The sequence below is a fragment of the Onychomys torridus genome, chromosome 4 (genome assembly GCF_903995425.1).
Source record: "Onychomys torridus chromosome 4, mOncTor1.1, whole genome shotgun sequence".
In the NCBI taxonomy this organism is placed as follows: Eukaryota; Metazoa; Chordata; class Mammalia; order Rodentia; family Cricetidae; genus Onychomys; species Onychomys torridus.
This window is the reverse complement of record NC_050446.1, coordinates 94,858,995-94,875,909: the sequence shown is the minus strand read 5'-3', so window position 1 is coordinate 94,875,909 and position 16,915 is coordinate 94,858,995. Positions and strand designations below refer to the sequence as shown.

Here is a 16,915-nt window from a genome sequence, read left to right as displayed (position 1 = left end):
GCCAGGGTTACATGGTAAGACCCAGTTTTTAAAAAATGAAAACTTTATGCCTGGCAGTGATAGCACATGCCTTCCTTTAATCCCAGCACTGGGGAGGGAGAAGAAAGCAAATCTCAGAGTTCCAGGACAGCCTGGTCTAGATATCGAGTGCCAGGATGGCCAGGGCTACACAGAGAAACTCAAAAAAACAAAATGAGAAAGAAAAAAAAAAAAAAAAGGATACTATTTCTTAGCTGTAGTCACAGATAATGTGTTCAAGGTCACAATGCTAGAAAATGAACCCCAAAGTGAAGCCAGATGACAGATGACTCCAGCTTATGTGAACTACTTGCTATCATCTCTCAAAAACAACAGAAGGGATGACAGGAGGCACAGGTACTTTCCATCTGTCTCTGTGCCCTTTTCTCTAGAGAAAGGGACTATGTTGTCTTTCACAGATCTTTGACCAAGAACTCCCTCCGTGCTAGAGAAAACAGCTATCATTTATTACATTTACACCTGACAGACAACATTCTAAGAGTTTTTGTTTATTTTTCTTGTGAGGAGAGAGCTTAGGCTAGCCCACAATTCACTGTATAGGTTGATTCTGCCTCAGGTTTCCCAATGTTGGGATTACCAGCCTGGTCTCTGAGCCCTGCTTACTCTAAGAGATTTCTAGGCATTACCGTTTTGTGAATTAGTTTATGAAGTAGGATTAAGTCCCATATACAAGGCACAGAGATAGGCATACATTCACACCAGCCAATAAGCAAAGGAGAAACTGCCAGCTGGGTGCTTTAGTACACATTCTAACGAACTTACCTTGGATACCACCTATCAGTATTATTCCTTTAGCCAAATCAATGTGTTAAGTTTTTAAATGCTTTTAAGAAAAGCATTTTTTTTTTTTTTTTTTGGTTTTTTGAGACTGTTTCTCTGTGTAGCTTTGCGCCTTTCCTGGAACTCAGAGATCAGTCTGGCTCTGCCTCCCGAGTGCTGGGATTAAAGGCGTGCTCCACCACCGCCCGGCAAGAAAAGCACTTTTAGATACAGCACAACTTAGTGTTTATACTTAGTCATACTCTATATATTCAATGCCTTCACCTGACAAACTATCCATTCTGACGTGGAGCACTTTTTGTTTTGTTTTGATTTACTTAAATCCTGTCCTCTTCACCCTCTGAATGTTTCAGAGCTAGCAGTATCACCTTTAGTAAATGACTTGTAATTCTCAGAAATACTCAGTGTATTTAAGTTCAAATAACTAAGACAAGTAATGATTAAACGGACTCATGACAAACCATAGAAACTCCTATAAACACTTCTAATAAAAACTGGAAAAGAGCTAATTGCAGCTTTCTATTGGAGTGCTTCATGTATAGCCATGTCTTTATTCAATCTGTTAACAAAAGTTGATAAAATGGTTGCCCCCACAAGTTAGAAACATGTTACCTATTTGAAAGAACAATACCATTATTTACAAAATTTAATTGTAAGAACCAAGCAAGGGTTACTGGTCAACCAATCGACTTTGGTAGCTCTAAAGTGTACAGATACTCATTTTTTTTTTTTTTTCCAGAGCTGAGGATTGAACCCAGGGCCTTGCGCTTGCTAGACAAGCGCTCTACCACTGAGCTAAATCCCCAACCCCCAGATGCTCATTTTTAAACAAAGGTGGTAAATACCAGCCCAGCTTCCCTACTACTTCAGGATCTAGACACCGGACTCCACGTATGGCAGAGAGTGGCAGTGCACTCAGCAATGATTAATTCAAAGGCATAATTTTCCACACAACTTTTAGTAACAATTATAACTTTTTAAATGTCTAAAACTACACAAAACTCAAAGGAATCTATTTTTCCTACCTGAGATCAAAACAAGTTTTTTTTTTTCATATCTACACGTAAATCTTAGTATTGAGGTAAATCTGAATTCACATGATACACTGTCAAACTTTCCCCAAAATTTTGAAGCCCTGCTTTAGTGAGGAAGTCTCATATCTCACACACATATGTACATCTTTAAAAGGCTAGTGACAACTTCATGAGGTTAACAGGCCTATAACGGGTCCATGACATGAGAATAAAGGCACTCATTTATAGTGTTCCTGAATGTGCAATATGAACCAGGATAGCAGAACCTATGTACAGACACAAATCACTACGGATTCAGAAGTGAAGCTCACTTTAAGAAAACCCACTGTATTCTTTCTCCTTTAGAACAGAAGCTACAAAATAGTGATGTAAAACAAAATGCATGAGTAAAAGCTCCGACCCCAGGCATTAGCCTGTTCTGTCTTTTTTTTTACACCTGTAGTCGCTTTAATGAGTTAACAACTTCATTTCTTATTCCTTCCTCTCGCTCTTTACCATAAAACCCAAACCAAACCCACCAACAAGAGCTTCTTATACAGATGTCTCCTTCATGGCTCTTTGGCAATGCTTCCAAATCTTGAATGCAAAAGAAGCTAAGTGAAGAGGCTGACAGACTACGTGTGATGTGCAGAAAGCAGCATAAGAGTGTGAACTGAAAGAGAGAGAGACGTGAAGTCTGAGCAAGAACCTACCCCAAAGGTCAGAAACTAAGAAGTAGGGAGGCACTCCTCCTCTGGTCCTTCTTTCACAAACTTTCAAATTCTGAACAGGTAAGGGCTTAGGAGGAACTAGGGAACTGAGTAACTGGTAGAGAAGTACAGCACGGCTCTAGCTGTCAATGAGCTTCTTTGCTCTTGTATTGGCAACGTCAATCCGATCCTTGTTGGTGTCAGCCTGGAAAAAAAAGTAAAAGAAAAATCTCAGCATTTGTTCACAAAACACTTTAACACAAGTTGAACCGAGGGGATGAGAGTGTAGCTCAGTTGGTAGAGTGTCTGCCTAGCACACATGAGCCCTGGGTTCAATTCCATAGCACTGCATAAAACTGGACATTTAAAGCACATGCTTGTAATCCTAGCATTTGGAGAGTGGAGGCAAGAGGACCAAAAATTCAACATCTTTCTCAACTACATCATGAGTCTTAGGCCAGCCTATGCTACATGAAATCCTGTCTCAAAATCAAGTTTAAGCCAGATGGTAGTGATGCACGCCTTTAATCCCAGCACTGGGAGGCAGAGGCAGGCGGATCTCTATGAGTTCAAGGCTACCCTGGCCTACAATTCTATGAACCTACATTCAATAACACACACACACACACACACACACACACACACACACACACACACCCAGCAAAGCAACAAAGCACGTGTGCACACGCTCACACAGTTTTATATACTTGGACCTAGATGTGAGTATATGCCTATGACCTCGGCACTCAAGGGACTAGACAATAGCATAAATTCAACACCAACCTGGGTTACCGTCAAACTGTCTCAAAATAACAAAAGAGGTGAGGCTATAGTTCAGTAGTACAGCACTTGCCTACCACACATGGGGCCCTATGTTCAATCACCAGTACAACAAAAAAGCAAAATTTTTAAATTTAATGTGTATGGGTGTTTCACATGTATGTATGTCTGCATACTGTGTGCCTGTGGAAGCCACAAAGAAGATATTAGATCCCCTGGAACTGGAGTAGGATACCATGTCAGTGCTGGCAATCCATCCCCAGTCCTCTGGAAGAGCAACAAGTGCTGCCCAAGCCACCCAGCCCCCAAGGTTTCCAAACATGCCCCAGCCTGTCTGGCTTGTATGTGGGCGCTTGAGATCCAAATGCAAGTCCTCATGTTTGCATGGCGGGCACTTCAACTGAGCCACTCTATTTGTTTTTGAGACTAGATCTTATTACTTGGGCTGGCCTTAAGCTTGTGAGTTCAAGTGATCTTCCCACCCCTCTAGAGTGGCTGGAATTATAGGCATGTAACACCATATCCAGCTCATTTTTGATGCAATAAAGTATGGCAAGAATGTTTCTCAACAGGAGTCTCATTTGGAGCTACTCTAGTTCTGACCAAGAGAGACCAAAATAACCTTGCCAAAGATCTTTGGGACAGATGTACTGCCACCCACAGAAGCATCTAAATTAAAATGATGTGTAATCTATACCCTAAACCCAGAACCCAGCACACCAACTATCAGGAAGCATCATTTACTCTAATGGCATATCCTAAAGGGGCTGCAGTGTAAGCACCTTAAAGCCGTAGGAGAGGCAGTGGTGAGCTGCCTGATGTGATTGCTGGGAAGGAACCCAGGTCCTCTCTAAGAGCAGTAAGTGAAGCCAGGTGTTTTGGAGCATGTCTTTAATCCCAGCACTCAGGAGGCAGATCTCTGTGAGGTCAGCCTGGTCTACAGAGTGAGTTCCAGAACAGCCAAAGATACACAGAAAAACTCTGTCTCGAAAAACCAGGAAAAAAAAAGCAGTAAGTGCTTTTAATCACTGAGCCATCTCTCCAGTCACACATACCCCCCCCCCCCCCCCCGAGATAGGGCTTCTCAGAGATCCCCCTGCCTCTGCCTCCTGGGTGCTGGGATTAAAGGCATGCGCCACTATCACCCAGCTAGGCTTTTATTTTTAATGTATATTCCATAAGAACAAGTCTACAGGACTGATTTTTGCTACTGACTCCTAAGACGAAGCTGCAGAATCTTACTAGGTAATCAGTAAAAAAGACAAAAACAAAAGTAAAAGCTAACATGCATTCAGGCATGAAGCAAAAAACCACAGGCAAAAGTCAGAACAGGATCTACTCAGTACATTGTTATGTTGTTGTTTTTCTGAGACAGGGTTGCTCTATGTAGCCCTGGCTGTCCTGGGATTCACTATGTAGATCAGGGTGGCTTTGAACTCATAGAGACCCATCTGTATCTGCATCTGCCTCCCCAGTGCTGGGATTATTCGTGTGTGTCATTATGCCCAGCTTACTCAGTACATTCTTCATTTAATTTTTTTTTTTTTTTTTTCAAGACAAGGTTTCTCTGTGTAACAGCTCTGGCTGTACTTTGTAGACCAGGCTGGCCTCAAACTCACAAAGATCCACCTGCCTCTGCTTCCCGAGTGCTGGGATTAAAGGTGAGCACCACCACCAGGCTACTCAGTACATGCTTAAATTTTAAAATTACACTTATTTTTTGTTTGTCCATTTATCTATCTATTTATTTATTTTGGTTTTTCGAGACAGGGTTTCTCTGTGTAGCTTTGCGCCTTTCTTGGATCTCGCTCTGTAGACCAGGCTGGCCTCGAATTCACAAAGATCCACCTGCCTCTGCCTCCCCGAGTGCTGGGGTTAAAGGCGTGTGCCACCACCACCAGGCTTGTCCATTTATTTATTATGTGTGTAGAGGTCAAAGGACAATTTGTAAGAATTGCTTCTGTCTTTCTACTGCATGGGTCCCAGGGATCAAAATCAGGTTGTCAGACTTGGTGGCAGGCATCTTTACTCACTGAGCCACATCACCAGCTCTACACAGTAAGTTCTTAGCTTTACATGGGAAGTTTTAAGTTAAACTTCATTCCAATCCCGTGCCTTCACAACAAATCAGTTGCCATGAGCAAAATAGCAGGATGGGCCTTTTGTTTTTAAAAAGCTGGAGCCGCCATCTCACCAACACTGTTCTGAGTAGATAGCATTTACCCCACCTCTTCCTCCCAAAGATACCTAGCACAGATGTCGTCACTAAAGTATCACTGGATTGGCTACCTCATTTTCCTGTGCTCTTCTTCTTTTTTTTTTTTTTTTTTACCTTTTCTGTGATCCTCTGTATTTGCTGGTTCTGAGCATCAATTTCATTGCCCATGTCCAGAGCCATGTTCTTTAGGTTGCCTAGGATACTGCCCACTTGAGTCAGGTTCTCTTCCATCTCATCTTCTCTGGCATCATTAGTTATACTATCACAAAAAGAGAATTAAATAAGAACTTTTTGTTGAGTTACAATGGACTATTCTGGAATTAGTTCTTATAAAAGTAAGTAATCAAAATGATGCTCAGCACGTGAAGGAAAGGGAGATTACTACTTTGAGAAACAGTCTACAGTGAGAGAAAGGAACAAAGGAAGGGAGGAAAGAAGAGGAAAGGCAGGAGGCAAGCAGGCATGGGGCAGGCTAGCAAGATAGTTTCACAAGTCAAAGTGCTTGCTGCACAAACCTGATGACTTGATTTCAACAAGTTTTCTGGAACCCATGAGAAGGTAGAATGAGAGAACCAACTCCACATGTTGTCTTCAGACCTCCACACACGTTATGGCATATATGTGTACTCATGTTCACACATACACGAATACTAAGATTTTGTTTTTGTTTTAAAAAGCCAAGCATGGTGGCACATACCTGTAATCCTAGCACTCAGAAGGGTAAGGCAAGAAGATCAACACAAACTGGAGGCCACACAGACCTTGTCTCAAAACAACAAATGAACAGCAAAGGCTGACTAGGGGAATATTAGAGCCAAATAGAAGATGATCAACACACAACTCTGGGACAGTGATTCGGAGTTTACTTTCCAGCATCGCTGAAGTACTTGTTTATGGTAAGACATTAATTTTCACGCTCCATTCCAAATCTGCCCAATCAGGAACTGTGAGTGGATCTACACAATCTATTTTTTTTTTTAATTCAAAATTTGTCCTCCTCAGTCAGAATCTCACTATATAGCTAGCATGACCTAGAAATCACTGTGTTTCTCAGACTATCCTTGAATTTGGAGAGCCTCAGCTTTCCAACTGCAGGGATTACCAGGAAAGCAGCTTGGCTCCCGCCCCAGATAGTCTTAGCACACTACCTTGGCTGGCTTATAGCTCCTGGGTTAAAGCAATCCTCCTACCTCAGACTCCAAGCCAAACTGAATCCGTATGTTTTGTTTTAACTTTTACATTTATTTACTTGTAGTGTGTGTGTGCACATGCATGTGTAAATGTTACAGTGCATGTATAGAGATCAGAGGATAAGTTATGGGAATCAGTTCTCTCCTTTTAACATATGGAAACTTGAACTCAGGAAAGCAGGCTTGGCAGCAAGCTCCTTTACTGCTGAGCCGTCTTACCAGCCCCCAATCTGTGTTTAATAAACCTTCAAATCAAGCTATGCACATTCAAATCTAAACAACTACTACTTTAAAGTAGATTGGAAAACTATGGTGTAGTAGAAAATCTAATAGAGTCACTGTATCTAGAGTAAACATCAAAATGAAATAGTTATTTGCTAGAAGTACTTAGACCTTGAAAAAAATCATTGAAGAAAACAATGACTGTTTTCTGTTATCTATAAAGTTGCTTTATGATTTTGGTCATAAGATGGTCCAGTCCTGATACACCTGCAATGTCTTGCATTAATTATTAGGTACTGCAAACAGTGCACAATAAGGGACTAAAGTTACAGGGGTGTGATGTGTCCCTTCATGAAACATACAGATTAGATGAGGGAATTTGGTATGAGGACTTTGTTTTACCCAAAAAACAACTTTGGTGTAACAATATATATGCTTCTGCTGATTGAGGTTCAGGCCATTGAGGATGGATCTCCCTGCTGCCTTGGAGCCTGACTCCATTCTGGAGGGATGCTAGTTCTTTGATTGTGCTGTGTAACGAAGAACACTGGCACTATGGCATTACTAGGTGGTAGAAGGTAGGGAGGGTGTGGGGCTTGACAGCAGCTCCATGGGGGTAGATCTTGCTCTGCCTTTTCTGGTACCCCCCTTTCACTGCTTACTGTCTGCCAACAAGTCAAAAACAACCTTCACCATAGTCCTGTTGCCATGTTTTTCTTTCCAAGCAACCATGGACCCTTTGGAATGAGAAGCCAAAATAAACCATCTCTTACGAAGAGGGGAGGGAGGGAGGGAGGCTGACGGAGTACTTGTTGAATTGGGGCTTATATTTAGCTACACCTAATTTTTAAAATGAGCCATTCATTAGGGGAGGTGTAGAAATAGGAGGAAGAGCAGGCATACCGTTTAATGTATCCACCGCTGGCTGTTCCTGTGGTTTGCTGAGGCTGACCATTTGTTACTCGGCCTGGTTGCTTAGATACTACATTGCTAGATGAGTTGTCTCCACCATCCCCCCATGTTGCCTTATAGTTCTTTCCAGACTCAAAGTTCTTCGTCCTATATAAATGTCAGGGATATAGGCAAACCGAAAAGCAGAAAAGAGGAGTTAAAATTATTAGTACTTATTACCTTGAATAAGACTCTACCACTCCCAGCTAAAACTAGGTTATCTGTACTATGCCTAACTGCAATAGACAAAAGGGATGAATCAGACAGATATACCACAGTTAATCTTTATTTATTTACTTGTTTGTTTGCTACTTATTTATTTATTATTTATTTATTAATTATTTTAGGCAGGGTCTTACTATGTAGCTTTGGCTGTCCTGGCACTTGCTTTGTAGACCAGGTTGGCCGCTGCCTCTCAAGTGCTGGGATTAAAGGCCTGAGCCACTGCTCTCAGCTATTTCACCATGTTTCAAAGGTCCAAATACTACTACCCTACTACCAAATCTTTGCTAAGACAGTAGCAAGTGGCAAACTGAAAACTGATACTTAAGTCTTTCAGCTTATAGCCTTTTCAAAAGAAAATAATAATAATAATGGATACTGGGGGGTGGGGATTCCTTAAGAAAGGTGTTCTAGGATACACAAAGATTCCTTGGAGGAATCACAGAGATTGATGTGTGGGTTGAAATAAGTCCAAGAAGGTAACAGTTGAACCCATCTTTGTCCCCTGTTGTTTGAACCAGAGTAGTTCTGGATGAGACTTCATTGCTTTAGTTTGTGTTTTGCTTTTGTTTATCAAAACAGGGCTTCTCTGTGTAGCCCTGCCTATCCTGAAACTTGCTTTGTAGATCAGCCTGGCTCTGCCTCCAGAGTGCTGGGATTAAAAGCATGCACCATTAAACCCAGCATTGATTTGTGGGTTTGTTTGTTTGTTTGAGACCTGGTTTCATTCAGCCTAAGCTAGCCTCAAATTTATTATGTACCCAAAGATGGTCTTGAATTCCTCCTGCCTCTGCTTCCCAACTGGGGGCTTATGGGTGTGTACCCATATTTCAAATGTTAGGAAAGCACTCTACCAAATGAACAAAAAGCCCCCACACCTGATTCTCTCAGAACCCAATGAGAGCTTGACCAGGCGGACTGTATCTGCATCTGTACTCTTACATCACCTGTCTTGATGTAAGAGTGAGTCTGAGGCTAGCCTGGTCTACATAGTGAACCCTTAAAATAAAACTTGGAGCCAGGCGGCGGTGGAGCACACCTTTAATCCCAGCACTCAAGAGGCAGGGCCAGCCTGGTCTACACAGCGAGTTCCAGGACAGGCACCAAAACTACACAGAGACACCCTGTCTCCAATAAATAAATAAATAAATAAATAAAACTCAAAAACAAAACAAAACTCACCTCAAAGTTTTAGGTGTTAATAGAGTCAACACATGGGATGTACTTCTCAACTGATAGATACAATTGCCAAGCAAAAAAAGCACAGGAAAGTGCTTTTCTTTTCTTTCCTTTAGACAGAATGTAACTACATAGCCCAGGCTGTCCAACTCTTGACCCTCCTCTTGAGACTACTTCCCAAGTACTAGGATTACAGGCTTGTGACACCTCACTTGTGTCATGTGACTTTTAAATGTCTATTTCAAAACCATCTTTTACCGATTATTTTGTTAGAGTCAAGATCTTACTTAATTTTCATTTTATTTTTCTATTAACAAGAATTAAGCACAATGTTCCTATAATATAAGTCTTATTTATCCTAGGTTTAAGGAAGTCTCATAATAGTAAAATTTGCAAAAGCAGAGAATTAAGTCTATGAAAAAAAAAAAGGTGGTTTCTTCCTTAATGAAGATTCAATTCTGAGAAAACTAGAATTGGACCTTATTCATTACTTCTCCAGAAAGGGCACTCTACCCAGGGTGTAGTGGCACATGCCTATGACCCCAGCACTCAGGCAGCTGAGGCAGGAAATCATTCAGTTGAGGCCAGCCCTTGTCCCAAAAACTAAAGGCAGCTCAGTAAGTAGAGGTACTTGCTGCCAAGCTTGAAGGCCTGAGTTCAGTTCCCAGAATCTACATGAAGGAAGACGAGAACAATTCCTGCAACTGTCTTCTGACCTTCTCATGCTGAAAAGGTGTGTGTACTAATTTATTTACATAGGGTGTAATTTATATTTAAAAATATTGATTGTCCAAGGAGGATACACATTCACCACAGTATGCATGTAGAGGTCAGAGGACAACTACGTCACTCGGTTGTTTCAACGGGCCTTCAACCTTGTTGAGGCTGTCTGTTTTCTGCTGCTGCTGGCTGCGAAATTTCAGGGCAATGCTTCGCCCACCCTGATAGAAGAGAACTGGGTTTACAGATGCACACACACCAGTATATCAGGTTTGAAATAGGGTTGGGGGGCTTGGGCGGCAAACACTTTAACCTACTGAGCCATCTTGTAGGCCCTTAAAGGAGAAATTTATGAATACCAAAAAGCTAGTTCTCAAAGTGCTTTTCTTGGTTCCATCCTAAGTTGTCATAATTATTTTTTTTAATTTATAATATTTTTTTGTTAATCAATCAAGCCATGTTAAATTTTTCCTGGAACAAGCTGAGATTATCTAATTTTCAAATTGATATTTTCATATAATTATCTGTTAATTCAGCAAACCAATTTGTCATGTATACTTTGCTAAAATGTAAGTTCCAAGCAAAAATCTAAAGCAGAGTAATAATATACAAAATAAACAATATTTCTCGTTATTTTACAAATAAGAGTAAGCGGTTTCTACTCCTTTGTACATTTGTGATGGTGGGGCTTCTAGAATCCCAGTACCCCACCACTGAGCTACAATTTCCTGCACAATAGCCAGAAGTATTAATCGAGGTGATATAAGCAAGGCTTTGATTAGGATGCCAGATTGTAGAGCAGGTAGGAGAGAGAGTGATGATGAATTTACAAGTGAGTAATAAAATCCAGCACAGTGGCATGCCTGCTAATCCAGTACTCTGGAGACTGAATAAGGCTAGTTTGGGCTAACACAGGGTGATCCTGTCTCAAAAACAAAAAATAAAACAAGTGACTCGAGATTTTTTTTTTTTTTTTTTTGTGGCGCTGAGGATCGAACCCAGGGCCTTGCACTTGCTAGGCAAGCGCTCTACCACTGAGCTAAATCCCCAACCCTGAGATACTTCATTTTTAACAATGAATCATAGTCTTCATAATTATTACAAAGATTAAAAATTAAGAATGGCATTACTACATACAGTAAACTGAAAGGTTTAACTCCAATGAAAAATTAGGATTAGTTAGCTCTACTAACCAATTTGAAATTATAGAAAGCCAAAGCTAAGATATGATATAAGAGGAATTATGCAACAAATTAAAGCATGTGTGAAGAGGAAAAACCTTTACCTAAAAATAGACAGCATTACATATAGCAACATGTAAATTTTCTTTCTTTCCTTGTTATTCTTTTGTTTTGTTTTAAAACAGCTCTGACTGTCCTAGAACTCCCTCTGTAGACCAGGCTGACCTGGAGCTCAGAGATCCGCCTGCCTCTGCCTCCCCAGTGCTGGGATTAAAGGTGTGGAACACCATGCCTGGCATATTTAAAATTGATATTCATTTTATTCTCAATAGGTTTAATGATGACTAGATTGACAATTAATTTCTTGATTTGACAGTGGCCTAAATCATGGGAAATTAAAGTACAGAGAAGCAATACTTTTTTTTTTTTTTTTGGTTTTTCGAGACAGGGTTTCTCTGTAGCTTTGGAGCCTGTCCTGGACTAGCTCTGTAGATCAGGCTGGCTTCAAACTCACAGAGATCCACCTGCCTCTGCCTCCCGAGTGCGGGGATTACAGGCATGTGCCACCACCATCACCGCCACCGCCACCGCCCGGCTGAGAAGCAATACTTTAATAGAAGCAATCTCCAGGCATCGAGGGTGTGAGATCTAACCATGATCAAATTTCTGTGACCAGAGAAAGGCAGTCAGCCTGATTTCCCTACCTTTAAAAGAACTACACCGTAGTCTCGGATCACAAAGGTCAACCGTTTATGAAGTTTCAGGAGTGCTTTTAGTTTGCTAGTACTAATGTTACTTAGCAAAAACTTAGTTTTTGGTACATTAGTCTAAAGGAGTCATTAACAAACCAGGATCCTTTTGTTACATCCATCTTTTGTCTGGTGGCACCCATCAAGATGAATGCACTTCACACTACACACCACAGCACAGCTTTTAGAACAGCTTCCATCACTCACAAAACCCATGCACATGCACAGAAAAGCCATGGGAAGCATCACCTTTAGACAGCAGGTTAGCAGCTCAGTGTGTACCTCAAGACCGCATCTTAAAGATCCCTTTGATCAGTTACTGAGCCCGGCTTTTGATGTTAGATCTTCATTTTTAGTAAGCAAGAAAGGAAGAGATTAAGAGAGAGAATGAGAAGCGGACAACAGTGAACGTCAAACAGAACATGTAGAGCAGATTCAGAGCTTATTAAACACACAGTGTACTCAAATGCCTGCCTGGTTTCAAAGAAACAACCACCATCTGAGAATCTAGATAAAAAGAAACAAGAAAACAATTTAAGCCATTTCATACTTCATCCCCCCCCAGCATGTCCAAAAGACAATATTCCTCAGTAAAATTCTAAAACTTATTATGAGCAGGAAGTACTGGCTGCAGCATTGAAGTTCTCTCAATCTTCCTTAGTGGTGGAATGCTTGCCTGCCACATGCCAGGCCCTTGAGTGTGATCCGAAAAAGCACACTAAGACAACAGCTTCAGCTGCAGTTACTAATCCCACCATTACGAAGCAAAGTAAACCCAAAATAGTAATAACCCTGTCTTCCAGAGTTTTATAGATATCTGAATGGTATATAAACATTGTGAATGAGGGAAAGAGGGAGGAGAGAAGGGAAGAATATATGAATCCAAGTGGTTACCTACTGGTCTAGTAGTACTGCTAGAATGAATTTGTGACTCACAGACCAAGGAGGCCTAAGATCTGTGTGGGTCTGAGGGCTTCATGTTATGACTGATTATGTGCTGTGCCTGAAATAGATCGGCAGGTGAGGTCAAGGATCTAGGCAACAGAGGAAATAGAGACAGCTGAGGACAAGTGACACATGGCAGCCAAGGTGTCCGTGGTATACAGACGTAGGAAGAAGAAAGGCTCCCCTAGATATCTTTCAGCTGAGCTCTGCTCGCTCGCTCTCTCTCTCTCTCTCTCTCTCTCTCTCTCTCTCTCCATGAATAGCTGTTCTGTCACAGCAGTCCTTGACTCTGTGTGGTAAGGATTGCTTTCTCTCCAACCACTGAGAAAGAGTTCTACCAATGTTGATGGTGAAAGCCTACTTCAGGGCCATAATTCTACCTTCTCAGACCGTGTCCAAGAAAAGCTTGTCCACATATGGCAGGGATACACAGAGGAGGGGGAAAAAAAATCAATACACCCATTGCTCTACCTCCCATGTTCTCTCATTTTTTACTTTTTTAAAAATTCATTGCTATTTTATTTATTAAGCTACAACTTAGAACCAATCTCATTCTAAAGAGGAGTCTTTCTTTTTGTTCAAGGAAATCTACCTACTTTCTCTTCCCCCAGTCTTCCAAGATGGTACATGGACCATAGTCAAGAAGAACAAAGGTTTGTACAACATAGTTCAGAGTTTGAGTCACACTATGCAGGCATTTAGAATCTGTTTGCTTGAATCAATCTGCTAACACTGGTTGACACATTGTAGTTTTTGTTGCTATTGTTGTTTTGAAGACAGTGTCTCATGTGACTCATGCTGACCTTGAACTTCACATGCAGCCGAGGAAGAGGATGACCCTGAATGCTAGGATTATAGGCATACACTACTACTCCCAGTTTTATGCAGGGCTGAGACTCAAATCCAGGACTTTATTCATGCTAGGCAAACACTCACCCTACCAATTGAGCTACATCCCCAGCCCCAGTCACAGCTATTAAACTATAAACTTTCAGAGAGTCAACCAAGGTCTAAACAGGTGACTGAGCTTATATTAAAGGTAAAAAGAACACTGTCAAATCCTAAATCCTCATGACAAAACAAAACCAAACCAGGAGCTGACCAACAAGGAACTTTTTTTTTTTTTTTTTTTTTTTAAAATGGGACAGGGTTTCTCTGTGTAGCTTTGTGCCTTTCCTGGAACTCACTCTGTAGACCAGGCTAGCCTCGAACTCACAGAAATCCACCTGCCTCTGCCTCCCAAGTGCTGGGATTAAAGGCATGCGCCACCACCTCCTGGCCCAACAAGGAACTTAAGTTTTTTATTTAGTAAAAACTGCACCCAAGGGACTGGAGAGATAGATTAGGGGTTAAGAGCACTGGCTGCTCTTCCAGAAGATCTGGGTTCAACCCCAGCATCCACATGGTAGCTCACTATCTCCTCTAACTCCAACTCCAGGGATCTGAGGCCTTTTTCTGGCCTCCATGGGTACCAGATATGCACATGGTGCACAGACACCATGCAGGCAAAACACGTATACATATAAAACTTTTTCTTTAATTGAACAGAAAAATATTATAACATAAAAACACTTATCCTAGAGCTGGGGAAATGGCTCAGCAGTTAAGGGTGTTTGTTGTGTAAGATGAAGACCTGAGTGTAAATCCCCAGAACTCACACTAGAAACAGCAAAGCAAACAACAAATTATATTTACCTGAAAATATCTAAGTATATAAGACTTAACTCATTTGAGGTTAACGCTGGGATTCTAAGCACTTGGGACAACTAGCTGGAAGCACTGTTTATGAAGCTCTGTAACTTAACCTGGAAGACATTCATTTCAACTAAGAGTTCAAAGCTCTGTAACTTAACCTGGAAGACATTCATTTCAACTAAGCTCCTACAGATTAATAGTTAACTACCTCAGTCCAAACTTCACCTTAGCTGAATATCTATTATTAGTTAAAAATCATGGAGTTTGCCTCATCCAAGAGTAAGAAGAGAATAGAAATTTTCACAATGAAATAAAACAAAATGAGTGACCAGGCAGGGTACCTTGAATCCCAGCACTCAGGAGGCAGAGGCAGGCAGATCTCTGAGTTCAAGGCCAGGCTGGTCTATACAGAGTTCTAGGCCAGCCAGGACTACATAATGATACCCTGTCTCAAGAAAACAAAAGGAGTGAAGTCCTTTGTGTCAAGCACAATCTCATACAGTACACTATAAAACATTCTCTGTTTCCCAGAGATGCCATGTGATGTTTTAATTGTCAGCTTGTCACAACTTAGAATCACCTAAGAACCTCAACTGAGGAACTATCTAGCTCTGGTTTGCCTGTGACCATGTCTGTGGGCAGCACCATTCCCTCGGCAGGAGGCCCCAACAGTGTGAGACAAAGGAGGAGACTAGCAGAGAGCACACAGCACTCACTGCTCTCTGTTCTTGGATATGATGTGACAAGCTGCTTCAAGTTCCTGCTCAACTTCCCTTCAGTCCAAATAAAACTCTTTCTTCCCCTAAGTTGCTTTTGGTCAGGGTGTTTTATCACATAAACGAAACTAGGACACACTATCCATCATCATCTTCTTGGATCCTCCCCTTCTATGCTTCTAATACAACCAACTGACTTAAAGTGAACTCTGCTGATTTAAAGTTTCATCCTCTAATCTCACTGATAAAGTCTAACTTCAAAGACCCAGAAAATGAATTGCTGTTAACTAGCTTCCTGGTAAGGTCATGAATGTCAACCCAGTCTATCAGCTGCTTAGCCCTGGCATCCAAGTTCTTCTACCAGCTACTTACATCTCTTTGGCTACTTCTCAAATGAATCATGTAGCTCAGTTGAATTCCCTTTCCTTCTATGTTTTATTTTTGTTTTTTGTTTGTTTTCTGGAGCTAGGGCCTTCCACTCAGCCTCATCCCCAGACCCTTTCCTCCATATTCATCCAAATCCTTTACTGACAAAGCTCAACTCATGCCCTACCTCTTCTGTAGGGTATCATCTAACTACACCCATGTGTACCCTAGCCTTAGTGGACATCACACCATCTAACACCCACTCTAACACCCTGTCTTTTGAAGAAGTCCATTCTTTACTCCTTGAACATCTAAACACAATGCCATTCTGTTCTGCATCATCCAGATGTACATTTCCCAGTCTTTTTGTATGTAGATTGTACAACAGTTGGTCAATTTAGCTATGGTTTTCTACAAACCTTCCTGTTTATATGAAACCCTGATCTTCAGTTTGTTTTTTAACAAAATTGCTAATTTAGGCCCAGTTATCTAGTTATACTTCCAACTTTATTTCAGGGTAGGGAGTAGACACTGATATTCTCATATACTGATTTATTTTTTAAAATTCTTGATTTATCAACTTACCTATTACAAGGGCAGACACAAAGGCCACAGCACTTGTTGAGTTCTGTTAAAGTCTTCTCTGCCTCTCTCATGTCTTTATTTATTTGGTCCATGCCTTCTTCTATGCGATTTAGTTGTTCTAAGAATAAGTTGTGGTGTGTTACATTCACAGATGTCCAGTGAAAATGCTATTGTTACCTAGCAGTAAGCTGCAAACTCCACTCTACCAATCACCTGCCAGTAAATATCAATACCAGGAAAACAATACTCATCTTGAGGCTCTTGGAGCCTCACTGTAGAAAGATTTGTTCACCAGCAGCATGTGAGGGTTGCTCAGAAACCACTCTTGCAACCAGACCAGATTCCCAGCATTTCTAGCATTTAGTCATTATCCTAATGAAAGCTAGATGGGATTAACTAAGGTCAACAAAATTGGATGTTTCTAAACTCACCTCACCAGAATTTAGACCTCTTTTAGAACTTGCTATCTGAGAATGATCTAAGAATATCATGTTTAATGTACATGTGATAAATGCCTACAATAAGCCATGCATGTCTAACAGACTTGTATACAGTTGGGCACTGTTGCCTCTCACCCCAATCCAGCAATGACCATGATATCATAATTTAAATAAGAAGAAAAAAAAGAAACATATTATTTTTATCTCATAAAGA

At 41.0% G+C, this 16,915-nt stretch overlaps 1 protein-coding gene across 8 annotated transcripts in view; it reads right to left on the bottom strand.

The window, feature by feature from the left end:
* Positions 1-1,584: 1,584 nt before the first annotated feature.
* The window catches only part of Snap23 (synaptosome associated protein 23), a 41,480-nt gene continuing 26,149 nt past the window's right edge, over positions 1,585-16,915 (bottom strand). For 7 of the 8 annotated variants that reach the window (XM_036185103.1, XM_036185108.1, XM_036185104.1 and 4 more), the window contains 5 exons: positions 16,262-16,379; positions 12,429-12,461; positions 7,856-8,011; positions 5,655-5,799; positions 1,585-2,747 (listed from right to left, as the gene is read on the bottom strand). In XM_036185103.1, the coding sequence (XP_036040996.1) occupies positions 2,682-2,747; positions 5,655-5,799; positions 7,856-8,011; positions 12,429-12,461; positions 16,262-16,379 (518 nt within the window). In that variant the 3' untranslated portion in view covers positions 1,585-2,681. The remainder of the gene's footprint in view (positions 2,748-5,654; positions 5,800-7,855; positions 8,012-12,428; positions 12,462-16,261; positions 16,380-16,915) is intronic. The other variant, XM_036185109.1, reaches the window with a different exon arrangement.